Genomic DNA, 24712 nt, shown 5'->3' on the forward strand with positions numbered 1-24712 from the left:
CCGCTACGTCATCTGTCAAACAGCATCGCACTCTCAAATATTAAATAGGCTTCAAATAAGGTATTTCGCTTAATAAGCGTTTTATTGTAAGGTAAAACGCTGCTATTAATGCCGGTGGCAGGCAATTTGAACATTTACTGTAGTATTAATAATGTAGTAAATGAATTTAAAAAAAAGGAAAAAAAATTGTACCATTACTTTGCATTTATTCAACATTTTTCAACAACAAAAATCCTTTTTTGGGTACAGTAAAAGTGATTACCGCCAACATTAAATAATGTCGATTCTTGTTTAAAAATTCGTTGTTTTTTTTTGTGACTAGGTTTCCTAAAGTATTATACCATTTTGGAATCTTGGTTAGTTGCGTCAACTTTTGAAAATAATTGCCATAGTGGTGTCGATACTATTTTTTTACACCATGATGATTGAAAGTGGACTGTAAGAAAAAATCTTTCAAAATTGTAGGGACAAAATGAATTTTGATTATTTTTTGTGTAAAAACTACATGTATTATGGTATTTTTAAGAACTGTGTTAGATAGCAGGGCTACTTAAGTTTCCAAAAACAAAAAAAAAACAGTAATATTTGAATATTTGTGACATGGTCGTTAAAAATACCATTAGGGATGTCGATTTTCGATGAATTTCATTTTTTTTCTGTAATTTCTAAAATAATTGAGATATATTTTTTTCCTTATTTTTTCTCGACTAATCATAAGCAGCTCCATCCTCTGGTGCCGGCTTATCGTTGAGTTTTGGGACACGTTGTATATTATATTTGAATCTTGAATCTTTTCGTTCCTCTGGCCCGCTGCTAGAGTTTTGTGGATTATCTTATGATATTTATAATATATGTTTTGGGAACAATAACAATATTGCTCATCCATCATCAGTTATCAACTTATCAAGCATCAAGGTATCAAACCCATGCTAGTAAACTAACGCGGAGTACTTCAGTACTGAACGTACCTGTCAAAAGTGTTAAAGTCGGTGTCATACCATACGCATGTTATTGATTATTGATTTTCGTAAATTTCATTTCAATGATTTTTCATATATCTGACAATATGTTTAACGATTGAAGGTAAATTTGGATTTAGATTTCAAATTGTAAGCGAATTGTTTACTGTACTGCATTTTTATCATATGATGCAGAACTTAGTCATGATACTCAACATCTCATTGTGCAGTGGAAAATATTACATCGTTTATTAATGCGTTTATATTCACAACATAATTAAAGCATTGTACATTAAGCAACCATGGACTTCAGTTCGCTCAACCCAAACACTTCCAACCCATTGAACATAGCTGCAAGGAATAACGATTTTCAAAATGTGCACCGTTTGTTGAAGAAAGTGAATCCTAATTGCGTGGACAATAGAGGATGGACCTGTCTTCACGAAGCTGCTGCAAATGACAGCTATCAGAGCTTGGTGCTCATTCTTGAGCACCCTGACTGCAGACCTTTAGCAGAAACACACGAAGGCCACACAGCTTTGTACTTAGCTTGTCGTCATCACAGTTCTTTGCAAACGATTAAAGCTTTACTAGACAGTGCTGAAGATATTGCCAACTATGGCAGTATTGAGAGTGTTACGCCTCTACATGTAGCCAGTACTCAAGGGAGAGTGGGAGTTATACAGCTCTTAATTGACCATGGAGCGATGATAGATGTACAAGATTTTGATGGAGACACAGCTTTGCATGATGCAGCTTTGGCATCAAAGTTAAAGTCTGTAACTGTATTATTACATGCCGGATGTGACCCGTCTATTAAAAATGAAACTGGTTACACACCGTTTCACTTAGCATGCTTTACTGGTAGATTTAATATCATAAAAGCAATGCTACCTTTCATTGATGACATAAATGAATTTACTGCCAATGAAGATACGCCACTAATAATAGCTTGTAATGGTAACAATGAAAAAATTGTCCAGTTTTTGCTAGACAATGGTGCAGATCCTCATATAAAAAATAAAGATGGTTTCTCAGCTTCAGATATAGCATTCAATCAGGGTTGTGATGGTACATTTAATCTACTTTTGGGTGTTACAAATAAAGAGGAGATAAACAAAGATATTATTTTGTTAGCATGTAAGCCACACCACTACAACTATAATATTTTAGAGAGTCTACTGAACCATGACCTGGGGCCAGAATTCTTTGACTTTTACGAGGAGTTTGTTGTTATGCTGGAGCATTTTGGAGGCCTGCAGCCTCATTACGAGTCCAATGCTCCGTTAAACTCTTACTTGAATATTTGTGAATATATTTACAATAGTGCATTTGAGGCTTTTAGAAAATTCTTTTACCTGTTCCTCATGAATGGTGTTGCAGTAAATGCTCTGCAAAGGGACGAATGCCCTCCACTTGTGTACATACATTACTCTGGCCATAGCAGTTGTTTTGAAGAGGTAAGTGCAGTAAACATTGCCTGTATGCATGAAGAGAATGCCTTTTCTTATTATATAATAATAAAAACGATTATGCACATCCTGCTTTTAATTAACAACAAGGAGTGAAGTATGTATTATGCAGATTACTTGTTTTCAATGTTATTTCTACTATTCAGAGAGAGTATGTCAATAAACTGCTCCGTTTCTATTGTAACATAATTATTTTCCAGTTGTTAGGTTATTAATCTAAAAACAGACTTCTATAATCTAATCTAAAGTCAAACTTCTCAATTGTTGATTTCGTTTCTAATATCATATAAAGTAGTTTTTTTTGCATCTTACATGTGTCTGATAATGCCACATAATATATATTAATGAATTTCAGGTATTTAAAATACTTATTGAGCACAACTGCAATGTAGACTATTCAAGCCTATCCACAAACAACAGTAAACAGCGAATACTCCCAGATGCCTTCATCGCCTCTGTCACTTCTGATCCCGCTACAACTGTTGTGATGCTGCCATACAGCTTGCACTGTGAACCTGATCACTTGCTGACTTTTACTCATAGCTGTGGCTGGTTGGGCCGGATACCAGTTCAGGTAAGTTATTAACAATTCCTAAAACTAGTGGTGTTACAACCTTGAATGGCATAGCCCATTCTGGGCGATGCTGGTGATGATGACATATATAAATAGATATCTAGTTGCTTATAAATAAAATTGTATTTGGCGACCGAATATTCGGCATATCATGTGAACATTTTCAGAACAGTTTTCATAATAATAAATAGTGACCCAAATTATTATGAAAACTGTTCGCCAACAAAGCACAACGTTTTCTAAGATATATTTCAGTTCACTTGACTTCATTTCGAATACTATGTTCAGGTATTTATTTGGATATATTTTGTGAAATTTTTGTTGGTTGTAAGTTGTAACTAGGGTTCCCAACCGTACTATATTATATAGTATTGTACTATATTTTGGCTCTCTGTACTATATACTGTTGAAAAAATATATAGTACGCTAAAATACTATATTTCCGACATCCTTCTAATTTGTTCAAGATCGATTATCAATTTAATTCTAATCAAATAAAATTATTTCAAGTATGAAGACAAAATGGCGTGAGGAATGCAACAGGGCTGACATAAATTTAATAAAAAGTGAGCTATTATATTGTCATAAATATTCAGTATAAATGTACTGAATCGTTGTCTCATTTTATTAAAAATTAGACATTACTAAAAAGTGCACAAAGCTCAATAAAAAATATAAATTTAAACTTTAAATAAATATTGTTATTAAAAAGATTTTTTTTTTACTCTTTATAATTACTGGGCGTATGAGATGACGAGTGAGCAGTTTTACATAAATGACTAACTGATGGCATGTTAGCTGGAGTCTAGGAATAGGATGATTTTGATAACAGAGAGTGGTCTACACAAAAGGAATAATTAAGAGGCCGTTATCGATTTTAGCCGCAACAATGTCCAATTTATAGATTTAGTCGATGAAAGTGTACAACTTCCGTCAACTATTAGAAATAACAAGTACTGGTTTCTATTAGCGCGTCTTGTTATCTTTAATTTTTTTTTAAATAGACTCATTTAGTTAGTAATGATTGTTTTTCAGATGGACGTTTAGGTAAACACGCGTAAAGCACTGATTTTGTTGATCTTATTTGTAAATTTCGTAAAGTTTGGACTGCTAAAAATGGTAATTTTGTATTACACATATCCTGTACTTCAACTTTAATAAACTACATTTTTGTTATTATAAATTTGAATTTAGTTATTTGAATGAAAGTTAGACGTAATCAATTTTCTCCAGAACTAACTTCAAAACAAGTGACAATTTCTCTGAAAATCGACTTAATTTCAACGTAACTTTCATACTTAAACAATCTACAACATTTGCTAAAACTGTTCTTATACATAATTTTGTATAATTTACTACCATAGTTTTTTGAGGAATTTTTAAAAACTGTCCCTTCTCGTCACATATTACCGGGGACGCTCGCTTGCGACCTCATTATTAAAAGGCAAGATGAGAAGACGTGCTAATAGAAACCAATACTTGTTATTTAGATATTGCGTAACAAAAGGAGTACAATTTCAACGACTAAATCTATCAATTTTACATTTTTGCTCTAAAATCGTTACCATAACTAATCTTAACAGAGTGATTGATTGATTGAGCGAATGATTAAACGTATATTACACGTATGTTAAGCATTTTATCTAAAAGTATTATATTTTTTTGAAACGTACTATATTTTTAATGCCTTATTCTGGAAAATACTATATTCCACCAAAAAATAGTTGGCAACCCTAGTTGTAACTAATGCAAATTTAATGGTCATTTACAAAAGTAAATTAAACTAGATTATTAATTAAGTACATACATTTTACGAGGTTTAAGGTTTCGAGCATTTGTATTGACATATTTTCGTTGTTTTCAAATTTTTTGTTATTTTATTTGTTACATATCGTCGGGGATAGTGCAATACCGCGCAACTAACAAAGTCGTAAGAGTTCGAAATTCAAACAATGTACAAGGTAATTGGACCTTACTGCATTTGTTAGTTACGCGGTATTGCACTATCCCCGACGATATTGCAATTTAATTGATGACTGTCATTGGCCTTCTTTTATGTAAGCATTTATATGTTTAGTTATATTTACAGCTGTTATCCTGAATACCAATAAAATATTTTTTTAGTTCAACTAAATTAATGATTGTAGTTAGTTACTTATGATAGAAATATATTTATTTTCTAATCAACACATGCTCAAAAAGGGATCTTCGTATTTTACAACTTTCTAAAAATACATTTTAAACATACCTAGTTTTTAGGTTTTTTTATTGTGTAATTTTTCTTTTTAGGTACGTGCAACAGATATTCGGTATTCGGCAGAATACTGAATATACGGCAAAGTTGCCGAATACCGACTAGTTGCTGAATATTCGATTCATGGCAACTCTAATAATGTGGCAACAGAATGTTTCCGAAATTGCGAAATTATCGGTTATAATACTTATAATAATTCCTGGCACGTCTCGCATTTTTTTATGCGGAAAAAAGATGTTCTATGTACTTATATCCAGAATGAAACCAGATTTTTTATTTTCGAGAACTTTTAGAAAAAAAAATATTTCAAAAATGGTTACATGTAGTATAAGTACTATGTATCATCAGTCAAATTCAGATATGTTTACCCTAAAGTGCTTATAGTTGCTAGGCTTAAAATTCTTAGAATAATTGCGTCCACTGCTGGCACATATGCCTCTATTGCCTCTTATGGATTTCCATATACAAACTTTTCTGTTTCAGGTACAAAAACAATTACTTTCCTTTATAGACAACAATACAGACAATATCAAAGCCGAGTGCCTGTCACTGTACGTCCCGCCATTGAAACACTTGTCCAGGTTAAAAGTCAGAAGTGTTTTAAGATCTTCTGGTATAAAGACAACGGAAAAGTTTCTACAAGCATTAGAAAAATTGCCTGTACCACCTTTATTGAAACGCTATTTAAGATACCTTTGAGATCTCAAAAACTAGACGACTTAAATTGAAACATATTGCACAAATAAATAATTTATTAAATATACAGAGGTTTGTAACGATTGGCGTATAAAATGAAAATATATTTCGCTTATTTAGGTATATCTACATAATTACAATATCATACAATAATGCCTGAAGTTTAAATTTTTGCTTCATTTGAAGTTTGCACCGTTCGCCATGAAGTCTTCTATTTCAGCCACGCTGTTATAAAAAAAAATGGTCAATAAATTTTAAGAATCTGAATCTTGTCTTTAATTTTTTATCCCTTTATACCAATACTTTCACTAATCTCCCATGGTAGGTCCACCTTCAAGCAATAGCATCATCAAATAATTCGAATTCTTAAGAAATAATTTTTATACCGGGAGCCAGCAACAATTTCCATGCCCAATCGCCTCCTGGCTGAAAAATCGTGTAGTGGTTAACGACTAGTTGAACCCTCGTGAACGTCAGCTGCCGCTCCGTTGGTGGGTTGAGGCATGGCAGCCACCGAAACACTTAAAATGTTTATTTTATTGTATTAATGCATGTGTATTTATAGTATATCGTTTAAGTCTAGTGTTCCAAATTAATATGTATGAGTCATTATGTTACTCGAAATAAAGGCATTATTATTACTCTTATAAACAAAAAAAAAATTGTCATCGCCTCCCATCAAAGGGAAAGCATCTAAACTATCATCTGACAAAGTATCAGCCGGGAGGCGATGACTGACGAAATATGCTACTGGCCCGCGGTCTATTATTACCTATGCAAAGAAGTGTGGAGAATCATGACAAGTTTTTTGGCTGCAGTTTAGGATTTAACCCTTGCGTCATTTCAAATGTGTTATATATTAAATAAATAAAATTCGATTGTTATTTTTGAATTGTCAGCCTGGAATTTCGCAAAATTGTACTAACAAAATGTTTTTAACAATATGCCAAAAATAGTGACGTGATATCAAAGTAAAATGTGACTTACGTCCTAGGCACGAAGGTGAGGTTTTCCACGCCAGTCTCGGTGATAAGCACGTCATCTTCTATACGAACACCTCCGAAACCAGTGAAGCGGTCCACCACCTCCCAGTCGAAGAATTTTGACTGCTCCGGGTTGTTTTTAGCTGCGTTGAGTAGCTGAATAAGAGAAGAAATGGGTCAGGTCAAGCAAGGTTTAGGCTGCGTTTCATCAGAGATGAGCGAGGGATGTGTCAAGAACCAATTCAGTAGAATCACTCCATTTACCTATCCTCATTTTTAGGGTTCCGTACCCAAAGGGTCATACGGGACCCTATTACTGACACTTCGCTGTCCGTCCGTCTGTCACCAGGCTGTATCTCATGAAATGTGATAGTTAGCCAGTTGAAATTTCTACAGATTATGTATTTCTGTTGCCGCTATAACAACAAACACTAAAGACAGAATAAAATAAAATTTCTTTCCAATCTCGAGGTTCTCATCCAATCACCGAAGTTAAGCAACGTCGGGCGGGGTCAGTACTTGGATCCCCCCGAGGGTTGCCCACCTTGTCGTGGTGGAGGGGCTTAGTAGCCGTGGCTTGGTCTCCCACGGTGAAGCGAAGAGGCAACCAGGGCCGGCCTGTTTGAGGTGCTGGCTGGCCCGAGGAGGACGCTCCAAGTGGGCTTGATAAGCCCACTTGTGACGCGTTGGAGGTGGACCGTCGAGGAAGAGGAGTGTCGGTATTGCGGTTAGCCGTTCTCCCTATCCTCGACGGCCGAGGTGGGATCGCAGGGGAAGAGGCGTGATGGTATCACGATGCGCCACTCTCCCTATCCCCTGCGACCTTGGCGGGGCCGTTCCGCTGTAGCGGCGTTGGTGGGGCTGCAGAGGAAGAGGAGTGTCGGTGTTACGGTGTGCCGTTCTCCCTGTCCTCTGCAGCCGAGTTGTGGTTTGCGGCAGAACCATGGACCTCATCTGCCGCCGGGCGCTGGGGAGTTTTCTGGCGCCCGTGGCCTCCTTGTGGCGGGCTCGGGGGGGTCCGCTACACTGCAGGACGGAGGCCGAGGAGGAAGGCGCGTCGAACCATCTGGCGCGCCTCGCGTGAAGGGCCCTCGGGCATCCGCGAAGGAGCCGCTCGCGGGCGGCTGCCGCCGGTGGGGTCGCGGATGAGTACGCAAGTGTTCCCGTAACCCCACCAATAAGGCGGCGAGGTGGCATATGGGGGGTTTTTAGTGGGTATACCGTGGGCCTCATTAGCCTAGACGGGAGTCCCACATAACCACTCGGGTCACCCCCCGCACCCGGGTGGTATGCGGAATGCATTTTCCCCCCTAGAAAAAAAAAAAAAAAGGGTCAGTACTTGGATGGGTGACCGTTTTTATAGATAATGGTACGGAACCCTTCCTGTGCGAGTCTGACTCGCACTTAGCCGATTTTTTTCACTACCTAGGGCAATGCATTAAGACTTGAGATTGATAGATTCTTTGTTCAAATAATTCGTAATGTAATTCAGTCATATTGTATACACGTACCAACGCAAGTAGAAAAAAAATTAATAAAAAGATGAATAGAATAAGGGAAAGAGTGATTATCAAGCAAGTAAGGTTCGCAGTTTAGCACTAAGCTCATGGGCCTCATGGCCCAACGACGAGACACAGATTTCGAAAGTAGCCTTTATACAGTCAGGATGCACATTCTTGGTAATTCGGAATACTTCAGAATGTCGGGTAGTTTCGATAAATCATCCAAAATGTCCGGCGGGTCCACACAAAGCGAACGTATGTGTATGTATGTTCGCGCGTATGCGCGAGGCAATTTGGCATTAGGCAATGTGTAAGGCCCTAAGGCAAGTGTACATGCTCGTAGAGGCCTTATTAGAGCGAGCTATTGGGCCCTGCGGCCGCGGCGGGCACAGTTTTACCTGTATCCCACTTCACATGGCGACCGTGACAACATCTGAACGGGAAGAAGAGATGCTCCGAGCGTCGAGCAGGAGCTCAAGGCAGCACTGTGAAATGATTCCATTTGAAGTCTTGACATGAGATCTGTTTTTTGATGATAACTTTTAATGGCGTTCACAAAGAATTGTAAACTACGGAAGGGATAGTCATACATCCCAAGATCCTTACTAAATTTCATAGACTTGTTAGGACAGTAAAAAGTTATCTTCGTAAAACAGAAAATTCTCATGTTCAATCACAAGTATGGCGTCGTTCTACAGTGGGCCGTAGAACTGGAGCACGTTTTTAGGGTTCCGTACCCAAAGGGTAAAACCCTATAACTAATAAGACTCCGCTGTCTGTCCGTCCGTCTGTTCGCAGATGATATATTTCTGTTGCCACTATAACAACAAATACTAAAAAGTACAGAATCCTCGGTATGCGAGCCCGACCGGCACTTGTCCGATGTTTTCCTATTAACTGCCACACTGCTACCTACTCTTCTTCTTTGTCGTTGTACTCTTTGCAGAGCCTCGTCAACTGCTGACATCAGGAGCAGATGTTGCTTACCGTACGATTTCCAGTTTTTCTGGCAAATGCGTTCAGGTATCCCTTCATGTACTCACCGGTGGGATAAAGTAACAGCCCGGTTCAATAGTCAGCAGCATGCCGGGCTGCAGGCGGCGCGCAGTGCGCAGGCGCGCCAGCGGGCCGGGCGGGCGCGGCGGGCAGGCCGTCAGGTAGCCGCCCACGTCGTGCACATCCAGCCCGAGTAGGTGCCCGAGCCCGTGCGGTTGGAGGACGCCGTTTATTCCCGCCTGGAAATTCTCTTTTTAGTCAGTTTAGTTTATTTGTCCCGCTTGCTGTAGAAACCGCCGGGTGCTGGTGTGCCGATGCCAAGGCCTTTTTCGAGGAAGTGGGGAGACGCATGCGAGAGAGAGGGTTGGATCCTCGCTCAGGGACCTTCCTGATGCAAAGGTTATCCATAGCCGTTCAACGTGGCAACGCGGCGAGCGTCATGGGTACTTTTGCGTCGGGGGGGTCGTGGAGTGAATTTCTAGTGTAGGGTGTTATTTAGGTTAGGTTAGTAGTAAGTACCTAATGTCATGCATTCTATAGTAGTTAAATTTCTAGTTTTAGTTTAGTATATAGGTACTATAAGTAAATGTGATGTCGGCATACCGGAAAATATATTTAGTCAGTCAGTATAGTACATTGTGCAACGTGGGGGGGAGGGGGGGGTAAATGAAATATTGGACACGAGGGAATGAAAGACCAAAGTTTACAATATTCTTACCCCCGGAGTCACATTCGATGTTTTTCATCAGCACACTTGCGAAGAAAAAACTAAATTTTCTGCGAAATTATTCTTAAATACGGTGACATTTCAAACATTCGTCCACCATATTGTCATTGTTTGACAGGTTACAATGAAAATAAAACACCAAACAATTACCTTAATCATATCCTCTACATCTCCCTTGAGCAGACCGCCCTTTTTCAAATGCTCCAACATAGCCCTGTTGGCGACCAGGTGCATGTCGGGCCACATGACTCCCGGACGAGCGGCTCTAAAAGAGAAAATAATCAGAATTAATGGCCTAATACATTAACACCAACTAAAATGAATAATGCGGTACTTAATTTTATTTAAAGGTTCCACTCAGTTCACCCACTACGCCACAACACTATGCCCGCTACGGGCATGTTCCACCACTCTCTGTAACACATAAGCCATAGTAATACAATAGGGGACACATCGGGGGCATGTCAAGCGAAGTCGTGCGATTTCGCCTGACATCTAGATATGTCAGGCGATATCGCACGCCTTATGATACACACTGGCGACACGATCGTGTCGCGCGATGTTGCCAGTCGAGGGAAGTCCGGCGACACGTGTCGCGGGACATTTGTATCTCTAGCTTTAAAACGTTCGCTCAATTTTATTGAATAGAAAGGTTCATAGTTTGTCATTTGTGGTAGGAGCAACTGGCCCTAAGTGTTTACATCTATAAGTATATTCTTGCTACGTACTCGATAACGGCGTCTCTAGCGAACAGCACGGCCTCGTAGACGAGTTTCTGCTCGGGTGTGAACTTGCCGTTTGCGGGGAAGCTGCAGGTGATGTCCGCCGCGTAGCCCGCGTAGTTGCCTCCCATGTCGAATAAACTGGAAACAACAAAAGTATATTAATTGATATCCACTATCCAGTCAATTCCTGTTTTGTTGTTGTTGTCCAATCTGATCGTAAAGTCACGTTCAAGTATCGTTTAGTAGTATTTTCAGAATTTGACTGTGATTTCTGACTTTTGTATTGCTTTAATTTAATGGGTCCCAAAACAAACCCATCCTGAAATCAAACCTGATCATCTCAGCTAGCCTATTGGAGACGTACCACATGTCGCCAGGCTGAATCAGCTTGCTGTTGGGCGCGCCCGCGTGCCCGTAGTGCAGCGTGGCCGCGTTGTGCCCGGAGCCGCAGATGCACGTGTACGACACGTGCCGGCAGCCGCCCACGCGGTAGCAGTGGTCGAGGAAGATGGATTCGCATTGGTACTCCATTAGGCCGGGCTTCGCGAAGAGCATCACCTGGAGGATCATTAGATATATTATTTACCTACCTATCGTGGGCTAACCTCTTGATCCTCTCCAGGAACAGGAAAGGCGAGCCAATACGTGTGGAGGCAGGTCGGCTGCAGGAATCTACCGTTTATTTCAGGTTGGCCCTACTCGCGCCTTACGGTAACTCCATTCCGGGTTTTATTTTGGACTATCCTTCTCTTAGCCACCATACAAAAGTATAACTAAGGAAGTAGTTGTATTTTTAATTGGCTTGAATTTCATTTCTTCAAAAATATTACAACATTCAACCGAAACTGAGTGTACATCTTAATGTACATTGGGCGGCACGAAGATTCCAATCTAACTTGAAAATTTCAAGGTAGTTTGTGGCTCCTCCTTCATGCAAGTTAAAACCCTGAGAGTTAAGGGGTCAAAGACAATAAATGAAGGTCTACCTTACCACTCATCTAATAAGGTTGGTAAGTAGGTAGATCACCTAATTACGACTGATTGAAGATCGGGGATTTTGATTGCATGAAAAAATTAAGTACTAACATAAACCTACATTTAGCTGTTAAACAAGCGTCTACTTGAAAAGTACTGCATAAAAGTGCATCCACACCGCAGTTTATTTTTGTGGAGCTGCACCTTAGGTAACTTACCTAGTTATAGTTATTCACTGTTGCACAATGTTGTTCCACAGTTGCTCTACAAAACACTACCAATACTGAGTTGGTCGTAGGACACTACAAGTAACTGCTTGAAATCCAACCAAACAATTGCGGACCAGTAATAGAAAAAAAGGAAAATTTAAATTTTTTAAGTTTAGGTAGATAGATAAACCATTTATTCTCTTGCCACAATACCCACATCTAAACAAAAAATAATAGAAACAATAGCAACACCAAAATATTTTTTTTATAAAGAACAAAAAGCATCAATAAAAGGTAAGGTTTGCTGTGTGCGTTGCAGCAAAACAAAAGGGTTCTGACTCAGTAATACGCTTCACTCTCCTTCGGGTGAAGCACTGATAATTCTGCTAGAACCCAGATCACGGACAGATTATCGATGTAACAAAAAAAATTATAAATATACAAAAGTAATTAGTAGCTTGCCTATAAAATAATAATAAGTGTCGTAGTATGGATTATGTAAAAGTGTGGTGCGTGTTGGTGTATAGTTTTATATCAGAGGTCGAGTATAAAACGGCCAACAATAATATACTTAAAGTGTTTGTACACATACAAACTAGATTCGGTAATCTGCAACCAAGTACCCATGCGGAATTTCTGCAGTTTGTTTATTTAAAAGGTACATTTTAAAATGAGACAAACGATTGCTTTGTTTTAAGGCATCTTAATGGTGGAGGAATATTATTCCAGCACTTGGTTGCGAGATACCGGAAGCAGGAAGATAATTCAAAATTAGGTACCTGTTTATGGGCATCGGAAGAAACTTTGACGACGTAACGCATTACTTCTATTTCCTCGGGTGTTTTGATGACTCGTCTGAAAGTAAGGTAAAATAATAAGTAAATACAATAAAAAAGTCTTCTGAACCTTCGTTCAGATTCGGCGAATACGTCGTTCACTAACACGCGCTGTAATTCCTGCAAATCATACAACGTAGGTAATGCATGCAGGCCCTTTTGCATAAAGGCACATCGGCGGCGGCACGCTCACCTGATCTGCACGTAAAATATATGCCTGATGTGTACATTGTCAAAGCTCTTTCCTCAAAGATCGTTGATAGCTTTGTGAGGAGTTAACTTGTATGGCATGGATGACTGATGGAGCCACGGGTTCAAACGGGCTCATCTCGTTATTCCATATAATATAAGTTATAGAAATATTGGTTAGTAAAGAAACAACTATTTGTCTTCCGCCTTGTCAACAACTCGTGTACAATATTTCATACTGTTATATCACAAACAATGAACACTTACATATAAACATATGTAGCAATAACAGCTGTGCTAAGCATATGATGATTGTGACTAGAGAGAGAGAGTAGGTCATATGAATCATATCACTTAGTACATAAATGTTTTTAAAACAATACAATTCTGATGAATAATGGTTTAGCAATTCCTGATTACATACTATTATTTGGGTGTAATGCAAAAAAAACCTAATTAAGCGTAGTTAAGATGCTGTGATTAATAAGTTACTTGATTCATTTGTGTAAAACTTACCATGTAAATTGTATTGTATTTATTGTACTTACTTCATACACATATGTCTACATATACCATGCGCTTACTTAGAAATGGCTTAATTAACGTAACACAATGGAATCAATTAACTTTTGACTAATTACGGTCCTTAAGAGGCTGTCAACACCCAATGTCCTTGAAATTGATGTTACTTAAACAGTTTTTTAAGAAAGACTATTTGTTTTAGTCAAGTAAGAAAAATATATGTTCATATTAATTATATTTCAAAGACCGTGGTTGTACTCGATACATGATTGAACGAAATCGGCTCGATAGAAAATAATTGCAAAGATTGGTCTTAAAATCACAATTAAACAATTTGTCTTTATTGTTTTGACTTATGGGTCTGAAATTAAAATCACAATTTCAAAACATTTATATCTAAACCGCTGTTGAGTAAAATACTACACTAATAATCCAGTTTTTTTTATTTAAATATTTTTCTTATTATTCCCTTGCCCAGGCCCAGTAACATGCGACAGTGCTATCTCATTTACTCCGATACAAATAGACAGTGTGCGCGCTTTAGGTATTGACAGCCTCTTAACTGTTTTTTTTTTGAAATTCACTCATTTAGCTTCCCCACGTATTTGTTTGTAGGCATATAAGTTTGTTACAACTTTTATAAGTTAAATATCCAATTCAGCTGAGGAGTACCTCCTTATTTCCGTTGACAATGCAATATTAGGTAAGCTAACAGGGAGCTGATCTCACGATGCAGTCGGAAAGTTGCAAACGGAACTCTCAATGGAAAAACACAAACACATCGAATTTAGTTTCATGAGAAATGTATCGAGAAGTACAGTCAAGCTATTAAATATTGATACGGACAAAGTGCCAAATGTATACACGACCTTATTGCCTATATATTAAGGTACTGCGTACATATTTTTGCCACTTTGTCTGTATCTATATTTAATACCTTGACTGTACCTATCAAAGACATGTAAGTAAATGAGAAGAAACACAGTCGGCAACAAAAGTGTGTGTCACAAGTTTTTTACGGTAACTTGTTTACTGGATATTTCCTGTAGGTACCGTGATAGATTGGACTTAACGCTTTACGCGTCAGAAATTGAGACATTAACTGCCAGTAACCCACTAGGCGGGTTCTCTGTTGTAGGCACTTTTCGCTACAAAGCGGAAAAACTCCCCTATCGGATACAAGCGAAGCACGTAGCTCGCGCTGGCATTATCATGAATTTTAAGTCTAATTAATTATGTTTCACAATTGAAATAATAACAATAATAATTCAGCCTATATACGTCCCACTGCTGGGCACAGGCCTCCTCTCATGTGCAAGAGGGCTCGGGCTATAGTCCCCACGCTAGCCCAATGCGGATTGGGGACTTCACATACACCTTTGAATTTCTTCGCAGATGTGTGCAGGTTTCCTCACGATGTTTCACAATTAAGTCTTAATATTTTTCTTTATAGCCTTTTTGTCAGTTCATATCATAACGGTTCACACCTATGTATGTATATGTATACATACGCAGATTTCATTAATTATGACGTCGCATAAAATAGGTAAGCCACAAATTTATTAAACTAATTTTATTTAAATTTAAGTATATTCACTAATTTAGTTCCATTTCTAAATTGTATGTTAAGTATAAAGGTTGATGTTTTACAATCAGAAAAAAAACATAATGAATTATCTAAATTATGATATCTTTGTTATCGGAAAACAATGTAAGATAAAAACCGCTATAACTTGGTAACAATAGAAGTTGCAATACTTATTGTAAAGTGTCATATTAAAATCCAATAAGGTTCAATATAAAATGTAAATATCATATGTAAATATCTTAGCAAAGAAAGAATGTAGAGTTTTACCAAGCTAACTCTGTATGAAAAAGCGGTGGTGGCCGAGTGGATATGACGTCCGACTTTCAATCCGGAGGTCGCGGGTTCAAATCCTGGCTCGTACCAATGAGTTTTTAGGAACTTATGTACGAAATATTATTATTATTATTTATTAATCAGGCAGGCAGTTGAAACAACTGATAGTTGCCTGTATCTGAGTGATCTTCACTCAATATGTATTCTTTGCGCTGGTTAAGTATTTGTCTAGTCTGTTCTTAAACTGATTGACATTCAGTGCTGAGACCACATCTTCTGGTAGTTTGTTCCATGCTTTGACCACTCTGTTGCTGAGAAAATGTCTGCGGGGGTGGTTTTTAGACAGTTCAGATATTAACTTATATTGGTGGCCTCGCAGACGGGTGTTACTATTGCGCTTGTACAGGTCTTGAAACTGGTCTATATCGTAGTGTCCCGTCAGAATCTTAAACGTTTCAATCAGGTCTCCGCGCTCTCGGCGATCTTTTAATGTTGTGAGCTTCAGCACTTTAAGTCTTTCTTCATAAGACATGTTTTTTAGTTGTTTCGGTATTTTTGTGAAACTACGTTGCACTTTCTCAAGCATCTCAACATCTTTGACGAAATAAGGACTCCAGACTTGAAAAGCATACTCTAAGATGGGTCTAACATATGTCATATATATCTTAAGCATGAGTTCTGCCGTTAGGATTCCAAAGGCTTTTCTAGCGAGGTAGATCAAGGATTTAGCTCTTTTAGTAATGGTTGTGAGATGTTCTTCCCATTTGAGGTTTTCAGTAATTTTGACTCCCAAGTCCGTTTGCATTTTAACTGGTGTAAGTTTGATTCCTTCTAGAGCGTACCTAAGATGTGGATTGCGGTTACCAACTTGTAGCACTGTACATTTTTCAGTATTCAGACTTATAAGCCATTCCTTTGACCATTTTGCTATCTCGTCTTGATATTTTTGGAGTTGGTCGAAGTCGTGTAGGGTTAGAAAATATCTTCGTGTCGTCGGCAAAGATACTGACGTTACAATGGAGATTATGAGGCAGGTCAAATGTGTATATTATATACAGCACAGGTCCAAGGACAGATCCTTGAGGCACACCGCTGTTAATTTCTCGCTGCTTTGACAGCGTATCACCAACTCTTACACGGAAGGTTCTTTCTCGAAGAAACGCCTCAACCTAGCTGAGAAGCCTTCCTCGTATACCCACGAATTCTAATTTTTGTAACAGTCTTGTTGTAGGGACTTTGTCAAATGCTTTCTCGTAGTCTAGGTAAATGATATCCACAGGTTCTCCGTCGTTGTAGCTCTTGGTCCAGGACGAGAGACACGAGAGCAGGTTTGAGACTGAAGATCGGCGTGGACAAAAGCCGTGCTGCTGGTCACTTATCACTTTATGCTCACTTGATATTTACCACTAGCTTTTCGGTGAAGGGAAACATCGTGAGGAAACCTGCATACATCTGCGAAGAAATTCAAAGGTGTATGTGAAGTCCCCAATCCGCATTGGGCTAGCGTGGGGACTATAGCCCGAGCCCTCTCGCACATGAGAGGAGGCCTGTGCCCAGCAGTGGGACGAATATACGCTGAATTATTATTATTATAACTCTGTATGGTATTAGCAGTGTGGCTATGTCATCATTAATGTCAATTTTCTACGCAAATATGACGTTTATAATGACACCTCCTTACTTTGTTTCTTTCAAGTCTGCAAAGTTAGCTTAGACGGCCTCTCAACGCACATGATAAGAAAAAAACATAATAATACTCACAACTCTGCAATTATTGGGAATAGTATCTCATTATCCACTTTGAACCTGGAAAAAAAATTCAAATTTGTTCAAATAGAAAGAAAACTATTAAAAATAGTTTATTGTGAAAAAGAAAATACAGAAAAGCGCTGGTGGCCTAGGAGCGTGCGACGTGAAATCCGGAGGTCGCGGGTTCAAACCCCAGCTCGTACCAATGAGTTTTTCGGAACTTATGTACGAAAATCATTTGATATTTACCAGTCGCTTTTCAGTGAAGGAAAACACCGTGAGGCCTAGTTTACCTTCTGGGTTGGAAGGTCAGATGGCAGTCGCTTTCGTAAAAACTACTGCCTACGCCAATTTTTGGGATAAGTTGCCAAGCGAACCCCAGGCCCCCATGAACCGTGGCAAAATGTCGGAACAACGCGAGGAAAATGATGATCAGCAAGAAAAAAATTAAAAAAGTTTATTGTGAAAAAGAAAATAGAAAAAGTAGTACTTACTCATCAATTCCTTCAAACACAGCTTCTTTTGCTATCAACCCGCTATCTGTATTTGGACCACTCTGAAAATTCAATCATAACTTTACAAACACTTTTAATTTTTAACAAACTTGAACCAAATAATTTATTCTATATACATAGATTTTTATACTTTTTACCAGATAGAAACAAGTAATAAAACAATAAAAACCGGCCAAGTGCGAGTCGGACTCGCGCACGAAGGGTTCCGTACCATTCTTTAAAAAAATGGCAAAAAAAATATGTTTGTTGTATGGGAGCCCCCTTAAATATTTATTTTATTCTGTTTTTAGTATTTGTTGTTATAGCGGCAACAGAAATACATAATTTGTGTAAATTTCAACTGGTTTACTATCACGGTTCATGAAATACAGCCTGGCGACAGACGGACGGACAGCGAAGTCTCAGTAATAGGGTCCCGTTTGACCCTTTGGGTACGGAACCCTAAAAAGTAGATTGTACAACAAGGGCATAAAGTAATCTATTTATATCCAAGGTAATTTATTGGTCCGAATGCAGCGAGAACCAATATAGTGGAGGATAAAAATGGACATTTATGCCTGAGTTATACACTCTACTTTTCACTTCGATTGCGAGGAAAATTTACAAAAACTTTCAAAATTTTAGGTTATTAATAGATGATTTTACTTTAGGCTCTAGAGCATAATAAGCAATTGTATGTCGCTTACACGCGACTTAAATGTCAATTTTACGAGCATGAGAAGTGAAAAGAATATTACCAGTGTGAGTAGAACATCAGGATTCAATCCTTTGAGAACTTTTTGAATCTAGAACAAATAAATACAAATTAGATTTTATTCAATATAACCTTTATTTTTATATTATACCATTCTAAATACTAATGTATACATTTGTGTGCTTTGCTTATGTAAAGTCTTCTATTTGTACAAAAAAAATATTTTGCAGGACACAGAGTTATCAATAGGAAGTTAGAGTTTCTGAGTTATGGAATGTTATCAATGTATCTAAGTATGTATTTATGTATGTATATTGTCGCCTAGTACCCATAGCACAAGCTTGGCTTAGTTTGGGACTAGGTTTTGATCTGTATACAATTGTCCCTAAAAGATTTATTTATTTAGACAGTAATACAATTAATAATGCAATCATTCCTATGAACATTGCAAATGTAAAACCTTTTAAGACCCAATGAAGGTTTTTCCAATACTGTCCAATATTTACCTCATCTACATAATGAACCTCATCAACAGCATACATCTGCTTGAAGTCCTCGCAAGTGTGCAGTTTGCCCATCCAAACCTCGTACTCTGCAGGCAGTCGCGGGATGAACAAGTATGATTTAGATGTGCCAACGTCAAGGGCAAAGAAACAGCCCTCCTCGCGTACCCCGCACAGCCATGTGAAGTATGCTTCCTGGGAAATAATTATGTAATCAATAGAATAGAATAAAATTCATTCAGGATGTTTCAATAACAAAAACTTAAGTAACTCATACCACAAAAACACTTTATAATATCACTCAACTAGCTAACTAACTGCTTTGGCTCAGCGATCCAAAAAGAATCTTGGTCCCCGAAACGAGAGAACGCCACCTGTCCCGATCCAGCGTGGTTTCCTGCCATGAATTGGCATTCAGCCGAGGCAGGTCCGCCTCCACAACATCACACCAGCGGACATCATAACATCACTCAAAGGAATGTTCTCACACATCATTTTGAAGTTAACCAAAATTAAATCATAATTAACAGATGCTTAATCTTACAAAACACCAAAATTGTAAGTACAGTTTTGTAACTGAATATGATGGCACATATGATAAATTGATAAAACATTATTAAATAATAAAAATATTTGTTACTCATGAATACAAATTCACTTCCTCTGACTGTGTGCCAATATTTGTTTTGACTCAAACAATAAATAAATCTCCTCTTTTAAAATTATTACAATGCTAGGTTATAATAAAATTGCTTGCTCAGTATTGTTATTTAGTTACTTGCCTGTCTAAACACATATTCGATGTCTGTATCGTAATGAGGAATGCTCTCGCCACCCTGCAGTACTACGATTTGTCCCGGTTTCAATTTTTCTGCCAATCTTGTCCTGTTCTTAGCAAATAAGGACATGGGCACTTCCAAAGTGCCAGGACCCATCGACCATGACGCTGCCATTCTCTTCAGCTACGACGAGTAAATGAACTAATCAAGGTATGAATAGAATTGAAGCGATAACAAACATTAAAATTGATACGTTAAAGTACATACGATAACTGATTAGAGCAAAAAAGCGCATACCTTTGATTTGATAAGAAGTTGTTTAAACCGTAAGTAACTTTACACAAATTTTAAATATAATGTAGAACGTAATTTACCCAACAAAACGTAGATACTGTTTTGGAAAATTATAGGAAAGTTCTGAATACTGTAATGCTCTCGAGTCAAAGTAGAAACAATAATTATGTTATGACAGCTGGTTGTCACTGTCACTGAGTTCACTGACTGACATTGCTGACAAACAAAACAAACAGAACGTCATGTAGTCGTTGCAAGTAATAAAAACTTCTAACAAAAGATGACACTAGTAAATCAACTATACATTCTTTTTAATTCGCTCAATTGTCATAAAGCGATGTAATAAGAGAACCATACCATAGCCCGTAAACAGGCTCTTGCGATGTGAAATTATTATATTTATAAAACTTGACAAATAAAATTATAAGTATTATATTATAGTAAATAAATAAATAAAATAATAAATAAATATTAAGTATAGGACATTATTACACAAATTGACTAAGTCCCACAGTAAGCTCAATAAGGCTTGTGTTGAGGGTACTTAGACAACGATATATATAATATATAAATATTTATAAATACTTAAATACATAGAAAACACCCATGACTCAGGAACAAAATATCCATGCTCATTACACGAATAAATGCCCTTACCAGGATTTGAACCCGGGACCATCAGCTTCGTAGGCAGGATCACTACCCACTAGGCCAAACCGGTCGTCAATAAACTTTATCTACTAGCAAATAGTGCGGCTATTCGTCGCTAGATGTCGAAATTGTAAAAATACTGATATGTTTGTTAATATACTTAGTGGTCTATTCACCAAGAGATGGCGCTAATCATTGTAGCGCCGCGTATTTTATTTTTCAAGGAAAATAATCAGAATCAAAGTCGCAACACCCTGTCCCTGTTTCGAAACCAAACAGAAGTGTTGATTATTGCACTTAGTTATTACCCAGAAATGATAATGCCGGAAATAGATACATTTACTTATTGGTTAGAAATTTTCAAGTAGGTAGGCGGCAATTTTGTTAAGTTTACTTATTGATTTCGTAGTGTTTTGTTTGCATTTTATTAAACAATATTGTTTTGACGCGTAAGATACGAAATGATGAATAATGTGTTACAAATGTGGTCACTTTACATTGACCTACTAACACGTTGCTCGCGGTAAGTACAGTAATATCTTGAGCTCACCTGAAGAAAATAGAAAGGCGTTCAAAACTAAAGTGTAAAAAATGAATTATGATGGTTTCTTTGAGGTAGGATTAAACATAAATGCATATTCAGATTTATTTTCTTTTATTTTTATTTATTTTTACATATCTAAATCACAAGATCGACATAAATTAAACTATCTAAAATCACAAAATGCACTAAAACATGCACACATGTAATACAATGTTTTTTTATACCCGATTTGGTACAGTTCTGTTGTACATAGTTTCTACTTCATGTACTTCCTAATTTAAAGAACATTATCTAATATTTCCTACAAATTACATAGGTAACGAAAGATACATTTATGAGACGATGGATTTCATTTAAAAATGTACCTTCTATAAATACTAAAAATAAAAAAGACAAAAATAGGAGCGCGGAGATTATTGATGTGTTGCATTTGCAATCAATTTTTGAAAGCTGATGCAATACCTGCTGCAAGTAAACATGTTGTTTTAAACGTAAACATGCTTATTATTGAATTACCTAGAGGTACACTTGACATTGGATATTTATTCTAAATTTATTAAAACGGTAGGTAACAAGAGAGAATATTACATCGATATCGTATGGAATAAGTGCTAATTATATAAACTGCTAATGAAACAGCCATTGGCAGTATACACGTAGCTATATTGTTACATAAAGATTTAAAGCTGTTCACTGAATACTATTAAGAATAATAGTGAAATAGTTTTAGGTATATAATTGTTTTAAAATGGAAATGCCTCAGTGCTAATAACATTAATAAAATTAACAGTCCTTCTTTACTCAACTAAACTATAAGTAAAAGGTAATTTGGAATGAGTAACAAAAAGTAACGTTTGTTACGTCATTTAGTACTTTGATCAGTTAAGGTCACTATAAAACGAAGAATAAATATTATGATTGTAGAGTCTGGGCCGCCATTTTGGTTCGTTCTCGTGACTCGTGCGTGACACGTCATAGCTGGCCGTCCCGCTCTCGCACGCTCTCCGCATATAGCACCATTGTAACCCGACACGTTTCTTACACACAAGCGATTTCACAACACGTTCCACACTTTCACAGATTAAATGTTTTGTTTTTATCTAAATTACGAATCAACTGATATTTCGTGACACGATTGTTTCTTTTCTTGTAGTCTCCGAACGGCTTCCGCTACAAGAGCGCGCTGTTCCAGAAGTCTCTCGACGAGGTTTACAGGTTCTTGCTTTCTGATATAGTAAGGTGCTGCTCTAGCCCGAGCTTGCAGGTGGAGCTTTTGTTTCAGGCCAAGGGTGAGTTCCTCGATCGCCGGTAATCTGCTCGAGGCCAGAGGACGCGCCTCTTCTTCCGTTGTTTGACGACTGTACCTTGAAGGTTCTTTCAGCATAGTGAATGACAACACAGGCTGAGCTAGCGTATAAGCTGATAATGGAGGAGCGCAGAGACCTTACCGGCACGCAACAACGTTTGCGAATGAATGAGCGAGAGCGAGTGAGCTGCCTCCGTTGCCCGCGGGGGCAGCGCAGCGGGAGGGGACTGACGTAGACAGTTATGCGCAGTCGTGCCGGGATGTATACAAACAATACGATGGACGTAAATAAACACAAGACCGCCTCGACGCGCCTGTACGTGAACGTTATCTATGTGTTAGTGTGTCTGGTCGACTGGCCCGGCTGGCTGGTACTGGTAGCTTCCTAAAATCTTTAAAGCATCGTCTAGATTTACACAGACACAGGCGACAGGTGATCTACTTTCTGAGCAGGCGTTTCAGCTTGAGTTATGCCCTAAATTCGAGGCGAGTTTTATACCGTCCACAAGTATGACCATATTTCATTTCATGGTCATTTATCTTCAGTTGAATCATCTCATTCATGATGACTAAAATGAATCTGGTTGGAGGCACATAATACGAGCACACATTATATAGGAACTGTCTGTTTATGTATCTACGAAGTAAAGATACACATTAGAGTGGTTTATAATTCCGCATTCGTCATTGGTGTTCGTTGTGATGATTAATATCTAGATAGCGAAATTATCAGAAACATCAACAAAACAAGATAATAATTAGAAATACCCATTAAATCACCTATAATGATTAATGACATACAAGCATTAAAGCGTACGTTAAGTTTAAAAGTTCCACTACCTGTTTTAAATGAGTCGATGTGTAGGTGATATTCGCGTGTAGTGGTTGAATTCTGCCTGTTCCGTTGAACTAAAAACGGACGTTGCCCTCGGCTCCAAGTTTTTTTGGACAATGATCACACCCAGCTCTTTTTTATGGAGCGCTGTCTCGTCAATTCATTTTGACGACAATATTATTTATTGTTTTTGAAAAATCACCTTTTTTATATTTTTACCAATACATATGTTTATGTAGGTATAGCAAGTTATATGTATAATTACATATAATTTAAGTACCGTTACGTTTTTTTTTTTTACATCTTCTTACCTTCAAATATTATCTCGAACGACTGCATATTTTAGTTCGTATATATATATATCATGACTATCTATAATGTACTTAATCAACATGTCCCAAATAATACCAGATTTGCAACATTGTCATCACGGATTGTAGGTATTGATTGCATCATCTTAAATTTTAGAGAAAGTGTAGGTAGATACATTTTATGCTTGGGTAGAATGATTAAGTGGTGAGCTGGCATTGTGTACTGTAGGATTACCTTTTTGTACCTATGTTTATCCTTGTTTACATTCAATAGGTAAATTTTACTCCCAAACCGCAACCTCCCAGTTTTTAGGGTTTTGTAGACACGTAGAAACCCTTAGTATAGTTTCGCGTGGTTTCGCCATGTCTATCAAAGGTAAAATAAAATAAAATATTTGGGTACTTCCTCTACTTACTTATGTACCTCCCATACAAAATGATATTTATGGAAAAAAAATTGGCTTTGGCTTTTTTAATAGTGTGGGGTATCGTTGGATAAGTCTTTCAAAACGAATAAGGGTATTCTTAATCTATTCTTTGATAAAGTTAATATTTTGGGAAATAATCGATCAGAAAGGCTCTGGCTTTTGAACCATGGGTCCAAAAAATTGTGAAATAAAAACATAGTAAATATTTTCTATGAAAACTATAGCCAATATGATTGGTCCAGCCGTTTTCGAGTTATTGCAAAAAAATCTCTTCTTAGTAAAAAGGAGAACAAATCGCTGCGACGGTACTCCCTTATGCTTGTTATGTACATGATACTAATTAATAGCCCCCGTTTCGCCTGTTCTGACAGAAAGCTATCTACGAAACCCTACACTAAGCATGGCCCGACATGCTCTTGGCCTATTTTTTATTATTCGTCTAATAGAAACGTAATGGATAACAAATATATATATTTTAAATTCAAAACGATAGATTTGGTAGTTTCAAAATAAATCAGAACTTGTATCAAATGCAAATTAGGTTCAAATACTTTCATCTAAAATAACATGTAACGGTTTAATAGCAAACAATTAGTTTCAATTATTGTACCTATGTATTGTAT

At 37.5% G+C, this 24712-nt stretch overlaps 2 protein-coding genes across 2 annotated transcripts; one reads left to right on the forward strand and one right to left on the reverse strand.

Moving 5' to 3' along the window:
- Positions 1 to 991: 991 nt before the first annotated feature.
- On the forward strand, positions 992 to 6222 carry LOC133525630 (ankyrin-1-like). The gene is made up of 3 exons (XM_061861949.1): positions 992 to 2419; positions 2787 to 3005; positions 5743 to 6222. Exons 1-3 carry the CDS (start codon positions 1262 to 1264, stop codon positions 5956 to 5958), a joined length of 1593 nt encoding a protein of 530 aa, XP_061717933.1. The 5' UTR covers positions 992 to 1261; the 3' UTR covers positions 5959 to 6222.
- Positions 5994 to 20197, reverse strand: LOC133525631 (xaa-Pro dipeptidase). The gene is made up of 13 exons (XM_061861950.1): positions 20018 to 20197; positions 19724 to 19903; positions 18945 to 19136; positions 18482 to 18529; positions 17724 to 17785; positions 17242 to 17286; positions 12852 to 12927; positions 11253 to 11446; positions 10892 to 11026; positions 10314 to 10428; positions 9484 to 9675; positions 6943 to 7094; positions 5994 to 6180 (listed from the first exon to the last, which is right to left on the reverse strand). The coding sequence occupies exons 2-13, from the start codon at positions 19892 to 19894 to the stop codon at positions 6132 to 6134; spliced, it is 1431 nt and encodes a 476-aa protein (XP_061717934.1). The 5' UTR covers positions 19895 to 19903; positions 20018 to 20197; the 3' UTR covers positions 5994 to 6131.
- Positions 20198 to 24712: the final 4515 nt, after the last annotated feature.

Source organism: Cydia pomonella, chromosome 15, assembly GCF_033807575.1.
Source record: "Cydia pomonella isolate Wapato2018A chromosome 15, ilCydPomo1, whole genome shotgun sequence".
Taxonomy (NCBI): domain Eukaryota; kingdom Metazoa; phylum Arthropoda; class Insecta; order Lepidoptera; family Tortricidae; genus Cydia; species Cydia pomonella.

Excerpts from the sequence above, each read along its gene's own strand:
- LOC133525631 (XM_061861950.1), bottom strand. The coding sequence starts at position 19,894 with ATGGCAGCGTCATGGTCGATGGGTCCTGGCACTTTGGAAGTGCCCATG. Across the intron at positions 11,447-12,851 it reads CTTCCGATGCCCATAAACAG|GTGATGCTCTTCGCGAAGCC; the intron begins GTACCTAATTTT and ends ATGATCCTCCAG. Across the intron at positions 10,429-10,891 it reads GCTAGAGACGCCGTTATCGA|AGCCGCTCGTCCGGGAGTCA; the intron begins GTACGTAGCAAG and ends TTTCTCTTTTAG.
- LOC133525630 (XM_061861949.1), top strand. The coding sequence starts at position 1,262 with ATGGACTTCAGTTCGCTCAACCCAAACACTTCCAACCCATTGAACATA. Across the intron at positions 2,420-2,786 it reads ATAGCAGTTGTTTTGAAGAG|GTATTTAAAATACTTATTGA; the intron begins GTAAGTGCAGTA and ends AATGAATTTCAG. Across the intron at positions 3,006-5,742 it reads TGGGCCGGATACCAGTTCAG|GTACAAAAACAATTACTTTC; the intron begins GTAAGTTATTAA and ends TTTCTGTTTCAG.